Genomic DNA, 21721 nt, shown 5'->3' on the forward strand with positions numbered 1-21721 from the left:
AACTGTATAGGATGCTGTAATTGCATTGTATTTCTAAACTTCCAAGTTTGAGTTAGAATTGTAGCATTTATTTTACAAAATATTCTGGCGATTAAAATGATAGCTTGACCCTTGAATTGCAATCACAGTAGAAGTGGGATGAGTTCTAGCTTGCTAATAGTGACATTCCTGATTTGGTTTCCTTGGGAAAATTCAGAGGACCCTCTTGTCCAGGAATTGGAGTCCAGCTCTACAGCTCCCAGAGCCCAGGATCTCTGCCTGAGATCAGAGGCTGTGGGATGTGGATGGGAGATTGACATAGCTGGTTACACAGGCTGGCAGTGACGAAATACTGCCTTCAACAGTGGTACTCATAAGTAGAGCCAATCATGTCCCCTCCTCCTCCTGGTGAAGAAGGAGGGCTGACAGTGGCAGAAGGTCACTAGTGCAGAAGGTCACTAGGCACCCACGTGGCATTTTCCAGGTTCACAAGCTCAGATACCTTGCAGATTCTCCAAGTACTAGCAGAGCACCTTATCCACCTTATGGGTTCCCCCTTCTCAGCAGCTGATCCAGTTTGGTGCTAAGTACCTAACAGTCATGCACTCATTCCACAAACACCCCAGACCCACAAATAACACCCTCTGCCCACCCAACACTTCTCACCTAGAGCTCCCTACTCGCCATCTCATACAGCTTGGAGTTTGCTAGTGAGTTATACCAGAAGCCGGACTCAGTGATCCTTGTGGGTTCCTTCCAACTCAGGATTTTCTGTGCTTCTATAATTTGAATAAATCGTTCTGGAGAAGGTACAGATGCTGAGCCCCATCAAGAACCAGCACCACAAGGGCAGTGACCACCTATGCTGAGTCTATCACCTCTGTAGCTGCTTTTTTTGTGGACACACATTGTTCCCACCCCAGCAGCTCATTGCCACGACCCCTCCCCGCCACTGGCACTGAGAACCCACTCACTTCGGTAGCTAAAACCACATTGCTGTGGCACCCAAACACCTGGTCTAATTCCTGCTGCTGACACCAAATCCCTCACACCCATGTCAGTCCCCCCAGCAGCTGTCGCTTAATCCCTGCAGCACTTGCAGCATCCAAGCACATGGGATAGAGACTGGAATTATGCAGAGAGAGAGTTAAAAGCTTTAGTAATAAGGCAAGATAGACTGCAGTGATCAGGTGCTGAAGTTAGATAATGTACTGACCAACATCAACTTGCATGTAACTGTTCCCTTTTACACCCCTGTGTCTGCTACCCTGTCCTGTGCATGTTCCCTTCGCTGCTAGCAGGGTCCCTCTGACCCTTCCTACATTGTTTACTTATGAGTTTGCATCCCTATCAATCTCAAAGTCCCTGTCTGCAGTTTCTTGATAGCCCATCAATTAGTGTCATTGTCAGGGTTTCTTTCTGATTATTGGTTTTACTAACATTAAGTGGATAAGCTTTCTGTCTGATTGCCAAATTGAGAAAAGGAAAAGGAGGGAGACAAAGTCCTTAGCCAGATAGTCTACAGAAAAAATCACCATTTTCATAATCCACATCCTTACCATTTAGTGAGACTGACCAGATTTGTTCCCATCCTAGCCTCCCTTGCCATATCAGTCAAGTTTAACTCTGTAGGTTCTGCTTTGTAGCTCCTTTGACCAAATACCCTCAAAGAAGTAGACAGTCTCCTGCCACATACCCTTATTGTATGGGATAACAACTGGAGGACCTTCAATTAAAACAGCTATTGTATGTCCTGGTATCAACTCAAGAGTATTTTCCTTGAAGTTAAAGGAAAACTGTGGCTTATTGCTTGCATGCAGTTACTTTTACCATGTTTGTGTGACAGAATTTTCATGTTTACACTTACTTCTCAGACTTCAGTGGTCTGTATTTGAGGTCCCGAGATGTGTAGTATGTAATAAGTAAAAAAGAAATAGGGATGGATTATTTCACCAAGATATTGACAAAAAATTATTTTCATGTTTTAAGAATGCAAGTAATCTATCACTATGTTACAGTTAGACGACATGAGTTTTGATAGACTTCTAGGGAATATTGTACTGCGTAGTAATCATTCTTTGACACTGGGTAATAGAACAGTAGACAGCAATTAGCATATAGACTGAAGGTGTTCCGGGAGGACCTAAATGCTTTCCAGGATCAAAAAGGATTTTTACTGGCTGCAGAATGAATTCCCATCATAAGGACTACAAAAACAGAAATGGCATTTTATATGGCAGATTTCGGGTGTTTTCATATGATATTAGGTAATATGAAGAGAATATTTCAATGCATAGTACATCACCAGAATTGTAGGGATTTAAAAGTTGTTCAACTTTCAAAGAGAAAAGCATCTCTACTATACCATCACTGGAAATTCTGTAGGGTTAATGTTTGTCATAAAACATATATAGCCAGGAGATGTTAGTTAAGAATCTATAATATGTACTTAATGCATTGGATTTTTAAATTACATTCATGTGAAAAGTTAGCAAGTAGAATATCTTTAAAATACTGCACTTAAGCATTAGATAATTCTACTTAAAATATCTGAAGACAGTTTATTTCTAAGTAAATACCAAAGTAATTAATTCAGTCATGGCGTGGAAAAATCAGTCTATACTAAAAAGCTATTCTTAATTACTGGTATTATATGTATGCATTAATATAGCCATGGACCTTTTCTTTTTGCAGAGTAAGAGTGACTTTATTTGGTTTGTTGGGTCTTTTTGGAAAAAATTAGGAATTCTCTAAGTCAAGTTTAAGGTTGGAGTAAAGGGTTATGAATGTTTGGACTCGTATCTGTGAAGAGGCATGGTAGGACTACCACTGTTTTTGTGAGTAGCACCATTTGAATGGACTTGAATCAGGTAGAGTTAAGCATCCTTTTTGTGTGATCCAGAAGTACATAAATACCAGTACATTTGTCGTGCATAAGTTGAGTACATAAATGATTTTGATCCACACAGTTACAATAATATCAAATTTCCTATATTTCTGGGTAGACTGAATCACTCAGTCTTGACTGAATCCCATAGTTTGAAATTTTGTTCTGTGTAATTTTTAATTAAAATAGAAGTAATTTACCTTTTTTCCTTCCATAGGTATGTATTCTTCTTGGATCCATGCAACATTGATCTAGTACATCAGAAGATTAAGTCTATTGCCTTATGTGTATCAGCTTGCCCAAGGAAAGAATTGAAAACTCTGGCTGATATACAGAAGTTTGCAGAAACTAATGGTATGAAAAAAATAGGTTTGTTTTTGTTCATGTTTTTGCAGGATCTGAAAAAAGACTCATGCATTAGCTGAGCTAGAAATGAAATATGTATTAAGAAATATGAATGGAAATAATGTGCTCTTTTCATTAAGCTAAAGCATTACTTTATCTTTTAGTATGATAGTGTCTTGGGCAGTTTGGAAAGCTTGTTTTTAAACTAGGAGTACAAAATGTAACAAACATTTGAGGCAATGTCTGACTATATATGTTTTCAGCTTCTGCGGAAATATTCTGACATTGCTGCTTAACAGTAGTGCTGTTTAAATGTTCTCATGTACAGGGGGTTAGTGAGAGCCATGCTGCTGTTGAATGGCACTTGTGGCACAGAGTATGGCTGTGTGTGTGAAAATATTCCTGCTTTTATTCAGTGCTACAGTGCTGTTCTTTTTTGGTTTGTTTTGTTTCATTTTCATATGCTTTTCTTTAAAAAGGAAGTGTAAAGGAAACTAATTGCATTAACAAAGGAAATATTATACCTTGTCTTCCTTAAGAGCTGTACTTTTTTTCCATGGTAGTAATACTGACATCAGTTCCTATTTAGCAGTCATTGAAATAAAATGCATGAGAAGTAATCAACCTTTGGACATACAAAAGAAAGATATAAAATTAATTTGAGGACATATTAGCAGTTTTTAGCTACTCAAGTGGGAACATTTTCCTAATGTGTGGGAACAGTTCTAAAGTTATCTTTTAAAATGGTGCAGTAATAGCTCTTTGCAAGGTACTTGGCTAAAAATGAGACAGTCTGGATGACCTAGTTCAAAGCAGTGGAACTGATTATTTTTCATAAAAGAAATGGAAATGTTTATTTCTGTAATAGCACAGGTTATGTGAGTACTCTTGTTTGAAAGCAGAGTGAGTTGAAATGGCCCTGGGGCCACTGTTAGTGCCTTTGGTCGCCCTGTACCTGCATGCCTAGGTATCTGACAGCTGAATCAGGAAGCTGAACTACTGTAAGGCTGATATCATAGCTTTTGCAGAGCTGCACAAACAGCTTCCTTGTGTGATCTGTGCACCGTTGTCAATTACAACTGAAAATAGTAATATATCTACACTTGTATTCTTTACTCCTTCTCTGAGCATGCTGTGTTTTTCTTAACTGATACAGGCCAGTTTTTGGTAGTATGAAGTGAAGGTCATTTGTGGTGGAGTTTAAGTACCTTTTGAAGCAATGGAATTCAGAATTGTTTCTATAAGTAAAATCTCTTATTAATTTTGCCTGACATATGTTCAGTATAACTATCTTTTAAAGTGCAACAAAAACCACTCCTCCCGAATCATGCTATTCTGCGGCTTGTCCTCATGAGTCTTTGTTCTAATTCTATTTTCCTTAGGGCTTTAGATTTTAAAACCTAAAGATAATTTTTAAAAAAATTAATATGACAGGCAATTTTTTCAGTTTCCAGGAGTTTGGTCAAGAGTATGAAAACTGGTGCTGGAGCAGAACAGAATCACTAATGAGTTCAATTCCCAGTTTTCATTATATATTTGGCTTGTCAAAGACAGGTATTTGACCAAAATGAGCTTTCCTTTCATAGAGGAAGTCTGTGCATCACTAAAATTGCACCATTCAGAGCAATATTTTTATCCTCGTGGTTATATTTCTGCTTAAATTTTCACCAGCCTATGGAAATTACAAAAAATGATGTTTTGCAGCAAATGAACAGCTTAATTGTTGATTATTTTAACAGTTGCATTTATATAGTAATAGAGTTCAAGTGTGATTCAGCCTTTTAGCACAGCAAGAACAGTGAATTAATACCAAAACTGTAATGCTCAGTAAGCAGAATAATTTTTCTGAGATCTGCTTTGTAGCTATGATAGTGGATTTAAATTAATTAATGCTGGGATTAGGTTTGGCAGTCCATTTTAAGTGACCATTACCTCCGCTGTAAAAATAGTAATAGTAATAATGAAATCTGAGGACCTTGAAAATGACTGCAAAGAGCTTAATTTCAATTTCTGTGTTTGTAATGATGTATAGTTAGAAAATAGAGTTCCGCTGTCAAGTTCTGAAGAAGGAGGGCAAATTTGTTTGGTTTTGTGATAATTGGTACTGAATTTTCTCAGGCTTACAACTTCTAACATTCAAAAAAAAAAACCAAAACACCTCATAATGCTTTAAATGTATAGGTAAAGAATGCAGTCAGCTCTTAATTTTGCTCTGTTGAGCCTTTCTGAAAGCCTTAACCCTTCCTCCATCCTGAAAATGGCAATTATCTGGTGACAGATTGTGTAGGTTGTGGCATGTGCTTTTGTAGAATTGGCCATTTTCACCTGGCTCGAATGCCATCCCTGAAATCACCTTACTTGTCCATGCACCTTGAAATTCTGAAAGGAATTACGGCTTAAGAACCCTTCCCCAACCCAAAGAAATCACTTATTGTGCCTCAGTTGCCCATCAAGCAGTGGTGTGGTAAGTTCAAATAAATGGGGTTTTTAATCTAAACATCTTTATCAAGAGCTGTAACATGTAAAACATACTAAAACATCTTTGTATTGACTAGTGATTTCATCAATACCACATAGGAATTTGCAGTTAGCTTAGCATTTATAGTATTTTTACTAAAGTGAGGCATGCACTTGATTGCCTCAACACAAAAGGACATAACTACCAATCCTAAAGATTCAGAACACGTATGGCAGAGCTCATACATTTGTTGTGCAGTTCTGCAAGTGAGATTATAAATAAGCATTTAGGACAGGGAAAATGCTTGCTTGAAGCAAGAAGGCCATTTCATGATAAAGCAGCCTTTTAGCTTTCTGTATCAGTAATGAGGCCCTTGTTCTTCTGCTGTAATTTGGGAAAAGGAGCTGATTTAGTGAATAATACAGCACCATTTCAGGGCAATAACTACACTCCCACCCCTACCTCACTTGGCCTCTCACAGTCAGGTCCTGCATCTGCAGTACCTTCCCATCAAGAAAGAGAAGAAGCCCGTCCCTTGTGAAGCCAAGCTGATTTAAGAAATCAAGAAAGCAGGTACCTTTAATATCTTCACAATAATTCACACTCAGAAAACTGGAACCAGCTGGCACCTTTTACAGGAGGAGGAAAAAAGGGAAAGAGAAAGCTGGGCACTTGTCCACTCAGATCTTGACTTGTACAGAAATGCAAGCTGTAAAATACAGAAATATTCTGGAGCAACTGCTAAAAGTGGCACAGGAAGATGCAGTGTTACCGGAGAAATGTTGCAATGCTGTTCTCAAACAGCCATGCTAGTACTTGAGTTTGTAGAGCTAACGGTTGGACACAACTGAGAATGTTACATCTTGTGAACTGACTGTTGTTGCTCTCCCCAGGATTTTTTCACCCAGCAGAACACCTCAGGCACAGAGTACTTGTGGTTCAATGTTCTTGTTCGTCTTTGCCCTTAAAAAATTACGTATTTTGAGTAGTGTGACTGACAGCTGTCTTTCCCAGAAACCAAATTGATGCTTCAAAACTTGATGTCCATGAAATACTGCATTGATGTTTTCAAGGACTTGCTAAAGCATTTTGAAATATCCTTGAAGATATAATTAATGTATGACTGCGCCAAATGAATAATGAAGTGTCATTATTAAAGAGAAACACTAGACAGGTGGCTATAATTTCTCTTGTGTTTAATTCAGTGATAACTATAATGTCTACTCAGTGTGGGAGCTGCTATTCCTATTTGTTGTTTAAATAACTGGATGCATATTTAAGAACCTAAAATGAAATTTTTATTTTGCAGCATTGTGCAGCATCTCTCTTGTCAGAATTCTGTAGCTAGACCAGGCTAGTGGTCTGTGTACACATGGAGCCAGAGGAATGCTTCATTAAATTTGCTATAGCGACTGACCTGAAAAAGATCAATAAAGGAAATCAGTGTGCTAAATCAGAGCAGGTGATATCTCTGAGCAGGTGATATCTCTGAACCACAGGGGAAACACAAAAGGATTTTTCTTTTGTCTGAAGATAATGACATATTCGTGTGTTCCTGTTGGCACTTGGTTTAGAAATAGCTATTACGTGGGTCACTGTGAGCTTCTGACATTTTTTGTCTGCTCTTATTCTCCCTGCCTTTGTTTTCAGTGAAAGTATGCTGTTTAAAACTTAATCCTTTTCTCGTGATTTTCCCGAAGTACGATGTACTGTGTTAGTTACAGATACCTTATGCTTAAAGCAGTTCTGCACCCACAGGTCTTTGGAAACCTGGGTATGTTAATTTTGAGTGTCATTTTTTTATTGACTAAAGTACGTTATGAGCGGTTTTGAGATACAGAGTCATCTACTGGTACTCTGTATTGTTACCTGAACTGTCCATCAGGTTTGTGTTGTACTGGAAATGTATCCTCTAGTTAGAATTAAATTGTTTCCTCAACAGAAAGTGACAGCATGTGGAGTCCTCCAATAATGCTATGTTGTGTTATTGATCACATTAATAAACCATTTGGAAAGGGGAAGAAACAATGAGGTTATAAATCTTGTTGTGACTACTGAATGTAGTCACATCTATTGTACTACTGAAATTTAGAATTATATGGAAAAACCTGCTGCTATCAATTGGGTGGAATAAAATGTCAAATCAAAAGGAATGCCCCCAGAATGAAGGGGCGGGAACCTATTGCCATGCATGTAGTGTTTTAATTTAAAGGGGTTATTGATACTTGGGGGAGAGATTGTGAAACTACTGAGGATCACAAGAGGATTAAGTTGGAGGCACAGCATTGTCTGAAAGTGTAATGTTTATGAATTGTGAAGAGGGACTGCATTTTTTGTAAACTCCTGCTACCTTGGCATCATAAAGGCTGTGTTCTAGTCCTTTTTTTTACAAATTTTTTTATATTTGTACACAAACATACATATGTATATTCTCAGCATGTATTCACCTACTGTGTATATGTATATATATATATATATATATATATATACACACATACTGAGAAGGGAAACAAGGATTATCATTATAAAAGGATCAGTGATTTCCTCTGTCTGTAGAAAAGAAAACTATCAGGAAGAGTAAAGTCATTAAAAGCAGGAATATCTTAGAGAAGGTTGAAAAATTATTGTTCCTTCATCTCATAACCTGAGTAATGTGAAACTAGAGATCAAAATGAAATCTCTAAGCATCAGAGACAGATTTTTGTGCACAAGTTAGGGTTAATTGCCATGAGGATATTTTAAAAACAAAAAAGATGAACTCTTAGAATAATTCTCTTAGAATAGAAAATACAAACTCTGTTTGGGTATTTAGTTAGCACTGAAGAATATCCTTAGTTTTAAGTTGTGCAGAGCTAAAGGTATGGTAGGAGAAACATCTGCTACATGACTAGATGGATTCTTAATTTGATTCCAGAGTATCTGGTTTTATTTAGCACTGGAAGAAATACTAGTGGAGGAATAGGTAAATGAATATTTTTCAACTCTCTGTACTGTTAGTAAGAATAGGAGAAAGTGAAGAGTATTGTCTTTATTTTTTTAATTACAACTCAAAATACGTATGTGTATAGATACATGAATTCTGAATCTAGGATTTTCTTTTTTCCATACTCTTATTTGTAACAGCATGTTTTAAGATCTGTCACAGTAGCTCTCTTTGTGGTCTTCAATTCTAGAGACTTTTGAAGGTCTAACTAATGAGGTTTTGTGATGGGTCTTTCTTGGAATATTCTTGCAGGCATTGGATAATGCTTACTTTCACTTCAGTCCCATATTTATTTATAAAAGCACCTGTAATTTCTCTTGCCCTTTGATACTCATTGTTTTAAAGAAGTGGTGATATGTCTCTCTGCAACAACTAGAGCTAAAGATACATATAAACCTTACTTTTCTTCCTTTAAAACACATACTGTGCTTCTGGAAGGCAGCAGTGGGTAGAAGAGAATGAAGCTTTTCTTTTCTGAGAACAATTCTGTCATATTAATCTGAGAAGTCCTGACTGCAAAATGGTCTGTCCTTGCCTTTTTACTTATCTCAAGGCATCACTATTTTGCTAGGGCCCAGAAATCAGATTTAGTTGTCAAGGTTCAGTTCTATCCTTATTTGGTCTTCTGTCTCTATTCCTGCTCAATTTGCAAAAGGCATAGCAGCAGTGTTTAGGTATGTTTATGCAATCCTCTGGTGCTTCCACTTCATCTGATACTTTAGACCCATTAAAATTTCTGGCTAAGAAGTGGAGTTTGTGTTTTCTCAGTCATTATGTGTCTGCTCTTGGAATATTTTTGTTCCAAAATAGGTAAATAGGAAATTTATAGAATCCTAAACTTCTGTGCTTAGTGCTTGTGTTCTGAGTAGAATTACTTCCTATAGTTGTAGATTGGTTAAAATTACTATTGTCAGGCCTAGCAGTCAAAGAATAAAGAAAGTCTGGTCAACATGATGTGGTTTGTTTCATGGTGATCGGAACCTTTTTCCATTTGATAGGAGTTCATGAAGAGACTCCTATAATTACTTATATAATTACTTGCCATAAGCATGCTTTTTCTGGGGTCGTGCAGCATTGCTTTCTTACTGACAGAACTCAGCAAAGAATAGTAAATACCACCTTCTGTGGAAGTAGTATTTGGCATCCTACCAGTTCTGTGGTTTTTGGCTCTGGAATTTGCAGCAGCCATAAATATGAAACAGTATTTTAAGCTGCCACTTTTCTATGCTGTGTTTCTAGTCCATAATATACTAAGGTAATATCCAATTATTGGTAATGTACCAAGTTTCTCATTGCATGAAGCTTTGAATGGTTAGTATGTTTCAGATTAACAGTTTACAGCTGATAGAGTTTGACAGATTTCAGGCAAGTTCTGGGGTGAGAAATGTAGAAAAGTGTTAAGAATTTTATCCTTGTGAGAGTCTGGGAGCTTTGTCCTTCCTGAACTCCACTTCTATCAGTATCAATATCATACTCTAGCCTTTATTGCATGGGATGGTTGGTCAAGCATAATCATCTGTGAGTAATGTATTCGCAATGTTAACTAAGTTTTAATTGGTGAACTTAGTCATAAAACACCCGGAACTCAAGAGTAGAGATGGGCTGAAAGTCCAGAGGTGAGGAGTTGTGATTTTAACAGTCTCATTGCTGCTAACATTTCTGCACATTTCTGTGTCTGTGAGTTTTATTCCTGTGTCAGAGAACTTAATGAACTAATAGGATGTTACTTGTGAAGGAGGCAATGAAATAAAATACTAAGTTTTTGAACTATAAGCTCTGCTTCATCATATGGCTTTTTAGAAGTCAGATATCAATCACTATAGAATATGCTGAGTTGGGTAGATCCACAAGGGCCCATGAAGTCCACCTTCTGTCCCTGCACAGGATACCCCAAGAATCATACCCATGTACATGACATTATTGTCTGAACCCTACTTGAACTCTGACAGCCTGGTGCTGTGACCACTTCCCTGGGGAGCCTGTTCCAGTGCCCATCCACCCTGTGGGTGAACCTAACCTAAACCTCCCCTGACACAATTTCAGGCCACTCCCTCAGGTCTTGTCACTGGTCACTGCAGAGAAGAGATCAGTCCCTGCTCCTCCTTTTCCCTTCACAAGGAAGTTACAAACTGTGATAAAGTCTCTTCTCAGTCTCCTCCAGGTTGAACCGACCAAGTGACCTCAGCCACTTCTCACACAGCTTCTCCTCAAGTCCCTTCATTATCTCAGTTGCCCTCCTTTGGCCACTCTTCCAGCACTTAATATCTTTTTTATATTGTGGCACCCAAACCTTCCCCCAGCCCTCAAGATGAGGGTGCCCGCAGTGCAGAGTAGAGCAGGACATCCCCTCTCTTACCCAGCTGTGATGCTGTGCCTGCTGCACCCCAAGACAGACCTGGCCCTCCTGGCTGCCTGGGCACTGCTGACTCATGTTGAACTTGCCCTTCATAGTGACCTCCAGGTTCCTGTCTGCAGCACTGTTCTCCAGGGTCTTATTCCTCAGTCTGTCCATACATCCAGGATTTTCCTGTCCTAGGTGCAGAATCCTGTATTTGTCTTTCTTAAACTTCATACAGTTGGTAATTTCCCAGCCCTGTCATTTTTTGACTCTTCTCTACAAGGCCTCTGCTTTTAAGGGAGTGAATGTCTCCTCCCAGTTTTGTATCACCAGCAAACTTACTTTGGGCCTTTGAGTCTTGTGTCCAAGTTGTTTATTAAGATGTTCAAGAGCAGAGGATGAGATGAGAATAAGAGCTAAGGATGGAGCCCTGTGGAGCCCCACTAGTGACAGGTCACACCAGTCTGATGTCACCCCATTCACTGTAACCCTTTGTGCCTGACCCATGAGCCAGCTGCTCACCCATCACATGATGTGTTTATCCAGCTGTGGGCTGGATATTTTCTGCAGAAGGGTCCTGTGAGAGACAGTATCAAAAACTTTACTGTAATCCTAAAAGATCACATCAACTGGCTTCCCTTGATCAACCAGCCTGTCCTAGAAGGTAGTCATGTTGGACACGCAGGACTTTGCTCTCATGAAGCTGTGCTGGCTGTGACAATGGTTGCGGTGTCATTCAGGTGTTTTTTGGAACTCCCAGAATAATCTTCTCCATCATTTTACCAGGCACTGAAGTGAGACTGATAGGCCTGTAGTTCCCAGAGTCATCCTTCTTGCCCTTTTTGAACACTGAGACAATGTTAGCCAGCTTCCAGTCAGCTGGGAGCTCCCCAGATATCCAAGACTGTTCAAAAATAATTGAGAGAGGCCTTGCAATGGCATCAAACAGCTCTTTGAGTATTCTTGGATGAATGCCATCATAAAGCCAGATAGATACATGAGGATCCAGCTGGAGCAGCAGATCCCCCACAAATTTGGGGTCAACTGGGAGTTTATCATTCTCGCTGCCATGGTCCTCCAGCTCTGGTCGCTGAGGCCTTCTAGGCTCATCACCAGTGTGAAGGACAAAGGCAAAGAAATCATTAAACATGTCACGTGTCATGCCATGTAAGTGCACAATACATGCACAATATCAGACTGAGAATAGTTCATATAAATTACTTTATCAAAACAGTGGTTTGTAGTCTCTCGAGCTGTGCTTTGCCACATGTATGTGAGAAGGGATATGTGGAGCTGCTTGGAGCTCTTTGTAATTTAAAGGATGTCCTGGTTTAGGGCAAATTTGGGAGAGAAATCTCCAAAGGGGCCCCTCCAGAAAACAAACCCACACGGCCCCTCCCCCCAACCGGTTCGGGAAGAATTCCTCGGAGAGAAGTGGAAAGAACCTGTTTATTTAACAGGCACAGCACCCCCCAGCACACAAAATGAACAATACCAGGTGACACCACTCTGAAACAGATGACAAATTCAGAAAGTCTCTCTCGGGGGGTGGTCGCTCTGTTCTCAGTCCCTCCGGTGCTGGGCAGCTGCTGCAAGCTGCACGGTGCAGACGCTCGGTGTTCCCAGGTCCCAGTCCGGAGCAGGTTCGAGATGGTCAGGAAAAAGAAGAGGATACACAGTCCAGGAAGAAATTTGGACTGTTTAGCTAAACTAGCTAAAGAGCAAAAGCAAAAGCAAGCAGAAGCGAGAGAGAGCAAGCCAAGCAGAAAGTGAAAGTAAGAAAGCCAAAGCAGCCCTAAATACATCTCTGTGTCCCTGATAAGAAAAACCCAAACAAAACTTCCACTCTTCAAAGCCAGTCTTAAAGGCACAGAACATAATATCCTGCAGAAACAGAACATATGAATGGGGATACAAGCATCATAATGTCACCCTAGGACAAAGGAACATACTCCTAAACACCTAAGGTGACTGTGCTGCTCCTGGTACTGAAGCTATCTCTTGTCTCTGCATAGTTTTGTATTTTTCTGCTTAAGTCCTTGACTCTGAATATGAATCCATGTTTCTAGATATTGAAGTCCTTGTTTTAGTTGCTGTTAATAAGTGTTGATAGATGGGTAGACGCTGCTGAACTCCCAGAATGGAACTCAAAACCCCTTGTATGCTTTCCACTGCTATAAGTCAGGGAATATAAATGTCATTGGTATCCTCTGTGGACTGCTCCTCTTATTGGATGACTTAGGAATCTTGCCATTTCTCAAGCTGTAAACTCTTGAATAGTAATGCTGCTCTAGCAGGGGTTTGTTTGTTGGTTCACAGCAAAGCAAATGCAGGAAGGAAAGCTGTACTGGAACTCTGGTCTCTAAAAGTATTTTTACCTAACCATCTTTGGTTAGTTTGGACCTTCCTGTTTACTGTATTGCTGTGGAAAGCAGAGTGTTATATCTTCTGTGCACTGTGTCTTCTGAGCACACAAGACCTTCAAAAATTTGCCTTCTCATTTAGAAAGAATCTTTGAAGTAAAAGTCCTGGTTTTCTACAGCATCTTTATATAAAAACTTGGAGTAAATATAGCTGTTTTCTTTGAGTGCCAGAGATAATGGCTGTTTAGCTCCTTACTAATCCAAGCCTCAGCAAAACAGAAAGGAGACTTCGAAAAGAAGTTTCTATTCTACAGCTAGGTTGGAAGTTTGTCTTTTGAGGTACTTTGCTCCAATTATGGCTCCAATATATTCTAGTGGCTGGAGCAATTCTGTTCATAGAAAAGAAACCATGGAACAGAAATGTTTGTGTGTCTCCACGATATCACTCTGTGTGTGAAACCACCAAATACAGGACTGTGGGGCCAAAGTGTGCACACAGGTCAGGCACACTACTGTGTGCTCACCAATAGCCCAAATACTGATGCTCTGCATAGTTTAGAAGTATTTTTCTTAATGTTACAACATGTTGGGATCTGGAATCCAATCCTTGTAGGACAGTTTGATGTCATTTGCCTAAGGGTTTCTCCAGAAGAAATATGTGCATTGCTGTAGGAAGCAAAGGGTGTATTATATCACTGATCTTTTAGTTTGTACTCTGTATCCTGCTCATACTGGTTTTGAAACATTTGAATGATACTAATTTAGGAATAAAAGTAGTATCTTTGGTAAACTAATTATCTCAGCAGGACGACTCAAATGTTTCCTTCAACTTTTTCTGGCCTTACCAACTTGAACAGCAACAAAAAGATTGGCTGTGTTAGTCTCTGCTAACCCAGAGAAACTAATATAGAGTGGAAAGTTTGACAAGGCTGTTCATTCTTCTCTCTCTCCCTAGAAAATGCAAATTTCTGTTCAGTGATGCACACAGACTCTTTTGTGAAGAAATCAGTTTTAAAAGTGACATAATTCAAGCACACATTTGAGTTCTAACGCTCTCTTACACAGTACTAGAGAAGGTTTTCAGAGTATAAATAAATAAATACTTACTGGAATAGTTAGAGTTTCTAATGATTTGAGACAAAAGGACAAATAATCTCATGGGCGTAATTTCAGCTGTGGGACTGGTAGTTTCTTTAAAGGCAGGGTAGTTAAGATCCTTTGTTTGACAAGCTACATGAAAATATTTTCCTGTTTGACTGTGACTAAAGAAGTGTGCTGTGAGTTAGGCATCTAAAGGGAAAAGATCCAGAGTAGCCCAAAAGCAGTTCTCAGGCAAGACATGGTAGTGGCAGCCTGAGTTGTCAGGCATGGCAGGAGGGAATATACTATTGGCTTCCAGAGGGAACTGTCAAGGTGTTTCCATTTTTCTCTACAGCCAGGAGTGTATTGAGTTACCCTACAGGTCTTACTTCAATGGCTTGTGACCTGTATGCACATCAGGGTCTGGCATTTGATTTTGCTTCATTTACACTTGTGATCCAAACAGGTCTTCAGATGCACATTTGTACAAAGAGTTTCCTTTCCTCCCCATAGTAAATCCTGCCCTTTTTCTCTCATGCCTTAACTGCTAGAAGTCAAAGGGAGCATGGGCATCCACAGACCAGCCCTGTCCCTTAGGCTTGTTTAGATGTGGGGACCTTCTCATAAGATACTTAAAACTGTAGTTCACACTGGTCACTTGGCAGAATGGCCAAGCTGGCCCTAACACTGTGTCATGAATCTATATACACTTGTCCACATAACACATATCACTCTACTTCCTTTAGAGCTCTTTATTCTCGCCTTAGAATTATACCAGAGAGTCATAAGGCTAAAAAACACCCTTAAGATCATCAAGTCCACCACTAAACTATTTACCTAAGCTCCATGTCTCCACATCTTTTAAGTATCTCCATGGATGAGGGCTCAACTGCTTCCCTGGGCAGCCTGTTCCAATGCTTGATGAACCTTTTGGTGAAAAAATTACTCTTAATACCCAGTCTAAACTTTCCCTGGCAAAGCTTGATGCCATTTCCTCTTGCCCTGTGTTTTGTTTCTGGGGCAAATAGGCCAATCCCCACCTGGCTACAACCTCCTTTCAGAGAGTTGTAGAGAGTAATAAGGTCACCCCTGAGCCTCTTTTTTCTCCAGGCTAAACAACCCCAGCTTCCTCAGTCACTCCTTATAGAACTTGTGCTCCAGATTCTTCACCTGCTCCATTGCCTTTCTCTGGACACGCTCCAGCGCCTCAGTGTCTTTCTTGCAGGGAGGCATCCAGACCTGGACACAGGATAGGAGGGGTGGCCTCACCAGTGCCAAGTACAGGGGGACAGTCACTGCTGTGGTCCTGCTTGCCACACTATTGCTGATAGAGGCCAGGATGCCGCTGGCCTTCTTGTCTGCCTGAGCACAGCTGGCTGAGCTGGCTGTCAACCACGTTTATAACTTATCTTTTGACCCATATTCAAAGCAAAATAAATGTAGATTTTCTTTCTGTTTTTAAGAAAAACCTGTAGATTTAGATGCATTTTAGATACTTCATTTACAACTAAGATCAAAGGAATGTTTTTTGTGATATCTGTTTATGTTTATATCATGCCATGTTTTCCACATAAGCAAGCAGAAGCATAAGGATTCATATTGACAGTATAATTGAAAATGCATTTCAGATGTTTCACCTCCTATCTTCTCTTTGTAGGAGATCTGTCTTTCTTCAATAGTGCATTTGGTGGTTTGGACTGGCTTCCAAAAAACTACTTTGTAGAAGTGGTGCTTAAATAGTGTTCCAAAGACTGCATTAGATAGAGAGCAGCTGAAGCCTCTAAATACGCTCTCTGCTCTTTCAGTCTGTGAATAGGAGAGGTCTCTTCATAGAGGTAGAAATGTAGCAATGATAGATAAAATTTCTGCAAATAATATTCTACAAATTCTACAAATAATAGTTCTGTTCAGTGTAATGCAGGCCAAGATAAAGCTGTTTGTCAAAATTCTTGGTTTATTTTGGGTAATAGTGTATATGTATTATCCAGATCCAGCTTGCAGGACACTATTATACAAACTATTCCTGAAGAGTGGACTTCATAACGGAAGGAACTGAATATTTATATTGATGATTAAGAATCAGATAAGTCCTTATTAAGATAAGTCCTTAGTGTATTGCACAGGGGAAAAGGACACTAAAAGCTATGTATTAAAAGCCCTTGCACTTGGAAGTAAGCAATCTATTAGGAAAGAGGCTTGGAAGGAAATTAAGCTTTTGATAGGCAGCTTATATCATTGGAGGCTTCCTTGCCTCTGAATTGCTGATATACCAGGGCTCCAATCTGATTTGGAAGTTTCTGATTTCCTAGAAGCATTGGGTCAGATGTTCAGTGTCTTCATTATAGATAAATTGAAAGAAATCTCTCCTAGGTAAGGCACTTCCATTAAGCAAGTGTCAGGTACAAAGGAAAACTTAATTTCTGTTTGAATTTTGTTATAGGCAACTTGATCTTTACTGTGCCATACCAATTTGTTTATGGAGAGAGTTCAGCTTTTTAGAAGCTTTGGATATGTAATGCAGAGCTGTTATTTCTCAGCCAGCTTTCCAACTTTTTCAGTTCGGGTTATTTTTGTTTCTGTCCCTGAAATCTATAGACGAGTTGTATTTTGAATACACACACACAAAAAAACCCCTGCAAACACAGGAATGTTGTCTTTCTATCATAAATGTTACGTTATGCAATGTTCACGCATTAAAAATGATCCAAAAAAACCATGGTGGAATAGTAGGGGTAGGGGGGCTTCACAGTATTTTGTGTCCTCTTTTACACCACATTGTGAATTAGTCTTCTGCATTCAAATACTCAAACTTTGGAAAACCCAAAGCTAGATGGAGAACGTCATTTTATTTTACTGACAGCTGTGTTTGTCTTGATTTACCACATTACAGGAGGAACTATAGCAAAGCTTTGTGATAATGACATGAGGAAGTGCAGAATTAGCACCTGTATCCATTTTAATGCTGTTTGCAAAGAATATTAGTGGTTTTTAAAATTTGTTTTCTGTACCAATAATTTTTTTTTACTTTTCAACAGGATCCACTCTGTGTAGCTATGAACTACAGCCATCAGAATATACAACAGACCCAAGGGCTGCCAAGTTATGTCCTAAATATCCTGTTCCAGAGAGGTAATATGATCAAGTTGTCTGATTTGGGGTGGAGGGAGCAGAGATTTGTTTTGATCATGACAGTTCTTTAGAAAATACCAACACATGTTCACTCTTACCAGATAGATGTTTTACTGTGTTATTGTATATATTTCTAAAATTCAATTTTTAAAAGGTAGTGAAAATAACAGTCAAAGAAAAACCCAAATTATCTGTGTATGTGTTACTGAAACTATTTAATTGCTATCTTCAAATTCTCTTGTCTCATGTGACTGACACTGTTCTAAGTATCAGCTGTTTTACTGCCTTTCACCCTATCTATAGCCAGCTGCCCATCAGCAATGCAGATCTGAGACAATCATGTAACATTTTTAATCTTCGGTAGAAAAAAATGTGTAGGGATGCACAGCTCTCCGCAGCATTCACTTCTTATACCTACCTCAGCCAGTCAGATAGATGCAAATTGCTTCATTTTTTACTTTTTCAGTCTGCAAATAACTAGTATTAGTTCAATACCAAAAAGAGGGCTGTATTTTATTAACAGATCATTTTGAGGTTTATTTTTTTAAGTGTTACATTAGACTGCTGTTTGTGAAATAGGATTGGAAAGTTCATAGCTGCATGAACTCTTGTAGCTGTGCTGCCTGGACCTGTGGAGATGAGCATTGCTGAGAAAAGAAGTGATGTGTTAGTGTTGTTCGCAGCCTTCTGTCAGTAATTGCACTAACTCAAGAAGAACCATGTTGTGTTTCTCAGAATTTAGCTTCTCAAATATACTCAGTAGTGAGTGATAACTTCAGAGTCATTTCTTATGCATAGTTTTCTGTTACATTTTTTGTAAATATTATATTTGTTATAACAAACTTGTTCTACAAACAAGTTCTACAAACTCTGATTTTAAGTCTTTCTTGTATACGTGGTAGCCTCTCCACTGAATCTTTTTTTTTTAATATTGTAGTGACAATTAGTGGCAGCTGGAATATTAGCTTTTTTAAAAAAGTTCCCAATATAGGTTTATATTCCAGCTAGCCAGCTGTTACTGCCATAATACAAAAACAAATGAAAACTTCAGTGCCAGCTTGCATACTGAAAAGGCTCGTTAGTCCTAATTGTTGCCAGAATTATATTGACTTCTCATAGTGTGTTCTAACATCATTCAGTCTCAATAAATATGGCTTAGTAAGAAAACAGAAGGATAGAATAATGTATCAGAGCTCTAATGATGTTATGTAAATTCCTCATAAAAATGACCGCATGTTATTTTAAATAAACTATTGTGTAGGTATAGTATTTTCCCTTTTTGATATGGTATCACTAAAATATATGATATGTTTGAGCATTTTTGAGATTGAAGAGTCTGAACTTAATGCCCTAGGCAAAAAAGGCCAGCATTGTATCTGTAAACAACTGGTTTTCAGGTTTTTATAGTTAAATTTTTTGAGTAAGTGTAATTTGAAGGAGAAATGTAATCCTGTTGAGACAACCAAATGAAAGCCCAACATCTTGTAGACTGAGGCATTCAGGAAGAACTTACCTAACAGTTACATTTGATCTGTGTCATGGTTTAAGCCCATCCAGTAACCCAGACCCCCACAACCACTTGCTCACTTCCCCATCAGCAGGACTGGGGAGAGAATTGGAAGGGTAAAAAGTAAAAAGCTTGTGGGTTGATATAAAGATGGTTTAATAAGGGAAGGAAAGCTGCACACACAAGCAAAGCAAAACAAGGAATTAATTAATCACTTCCCATGGGCAGGCATCAGCCATCTCCAGGAGAGCAGGGCCCCATCACATGCAACAGTTATTTGGGAAGACAAACAGCATCGCTTCAAACGTGCCCTCCTTCCTCTTCTTTGCCCCTGTTTATATCCTGCACATGATGCCATGTTTGGGATATCCCTTTGGTCAGTTTGGGTCACTTGTCCTGGCTATGTCTCCTCCCAGCCTCCCATACACCCCCAATGTTCTTGCTAGCTTGGCAGTGAAAAAGCAGAAAAGGCCTTGGCCCTGCACAACAATAACAAAAACATCTCTCCATTATCAACCCTGTGTTCAACACAAATCCAAAACAAGGAAATTAACCCTACCCCAGCTGAAACCAGTGCAATCTGTCAAGGGTTATGAACTCTCTGATTCCCATTAGTTCCATGGGATGGAGGTAGCATATGGTGTGAAGATTGTCCCTTGATGTTTTCTGTTTGATGACCAGGGTTCTTCACACCCTTCAGCTGTGGAATGGACTTTTACCATCCATCTTCAAGGTATTACGTCCAACTTTGACCAGGTACTGCAGTCTAGCAGCGCACTCAGCAATATGTATTTCTTCCACACCCCGTCTAGATCAGCTTCTGTAGACATGACTGCATGTTTAGAGAACCCTGGAGGTAAACCTGTCCAGTCCCCTGCAGCATTTATCTGTAAACCAGCTGTGCTGAGCTGTGCCAAGGGACTGCCCTGTAGAGGTTATAAAGAGCAGCTACCAGTGTTATTCCAATTGGAATCCCCCTCCCCTCGCACAGGTTGCTGTACTACCCCTGTACATACACAGGGGTAGTAGTGAGAGGAAAAAATTCTTTGAAATCTAATATTTGAGTAATCAGATGGATCTCCAAACATCATTTGAATAATACTTTAAAAGTACAGCTTCTGAGATCATCATCTACTGGCTTCAACTTTATTCGTTCTTGTTTATGATTAAGCATCATGTTGCTATTCTTAGAAATACTTCCTTTTCAGTAGGTAACATACCAAGATATAATCAAGAGTTCATATAAAATAGTGCAGGTCATAGAGAATAGGTCTATTATTGTGTTTTTTATTGGGACACTTTACCTCACCTACTCATTCAGTCAGAACCACTGGAGCAGAAGCAGATCTCAAAAGTAGTATCTCAGGAGTCCCATTTACTCAAGAAAGCTTGTAGGAGCCACTAACCTATTTTTAATTAATTAAAACAAACTTAGTAATTAATTACTGCACATGAAAATAGTTACCTTAAAATTGGTAGTGAAATTGATTTAGGTTAAGGGATCTTAGGTGACTAATATAAACTCTGATGCAAAAAGCACATTTTCTTTCATTGGGATATATTTTGGAAGAATACTTTAATCCCATTAGTTCCATTTTCAAAGTTAATATTTTTGTATTTGGATGAAGGAATAACATTCTTTTGCCTACTCCCACCTCAAAATTTGGGCTTTGTTGCTGGTAGTGACGACTTACAAATGCTCTAAGCTTTCTGAAAAGTTGTAGCACTTAATAATTAAATAAACCTGTCAAATGTCAGTCTTTTTCAGTGATATGGCATATAATGAACAGCCATATCCCAAAATAGGCTATGTTTTAAGAAACTAAGAGGATACATGGACTGCCTTTTAAGTAGGGCAGCCATCATTATGGGTTTGTTTTTTGATAACTGTGACTAATGCACAATTACTTTGCTGTGCTTAACTGCTGTGTTCATTCCTACCCAAAAGTAGACCATCAATATGAGCACCTTCAAATGCGTTTACCTACTCAGCACAGTAATCCTATGAAATTTGCAATCGTCAGTGACTTTCAACAAAAACCTAAGATTAACGAATTAATTACCTAGAAATGGCAGGTCATTTTTGGCAGATCATAATTTCTCCCAATTTCTTTACAGAATAGTTACACTTTAATGGTTTTCAGCGTGTCATCCTTTTTCCCCAGAAAAACAATGGATGGGAAATATGTGCCTAAGGCAGCTGGTTTATTCACTATGTGTTTAAAATGGTGGCTAGAATTTTAGAAAGACATGGCTTTAAAAATAGTTCTTGAGGACAGAAAATGGTTGATTTATAGGTCATTGCTGAACTGGGGAAACTGCAGAAGATTATGTTCATTGCTGGTATAGTCCACCGAAATTTTTCAAGTAAGGAAGATTGGGCAGGTGAAACAATAGAAAAGACTTTTTTTTCATTGGATCCAGTTACAGGAAGGAACATGTAATTCATGTCTGAAATGTAATTGGGAATTGATCAAATGATGTAATAGGCCACTTTGAGATCTGACATAGTTTATGACCAAGGCAGACTGCTACTAAAGGGGAGACATTTAGAAAACAAAATTACCCACTTTTAAAGGAAAGTTTTTGCTCTCTTGTATCTTTCTCTTGATAGCAGGTTTTTCGGAGCATTCTGCAAAGTTTAGTGCATAG

General features: G+C 38.9%; 1 protein-coding gene across 3 annotated transcripts in view; it reads left to right on the top strand.

Moving 5' to 3' along the window:
* Nucleotides 1–21721, top strand: part of SLC44A1 (solute carrier family 44 member 1) — a 73096-nt gene that overhangs the window by 24480 nt on the left and 26895 nt on the right. For all 3 annotated transcript variants that reach the window (XM_030968290.1, XM_030968291.1, XM_030968292.1), the window contains exons 4-5: nucleotides 3084–3220; nucleotides 17469–17562. In XM_030968290.1, the coding sequence (XP_030824150.1) occupies nucleotides 3084–3220; nucleotides 17469–17562 (231 nt within the window). The remainder of the gene's footprint in view (nucleotides 1–3083; nucleotides 3221–17468; nucleotides 17563–21721) is intronic.

Source organism: Camarhynchus parvulus, chromosome Z, assembly GCF_901933205.1.
Source record: "Camarhynchus parvulus chromosome Z, STF_HiC, whole genome shotgun sequence".
NCBI classification, from domain to species: domain Eukaryota; kingdom Metazoa; phylum Chordata; class Aves; order Passeriformes; family Thraupidae; genus Camarhynchus; species Camarhynchus parvulus.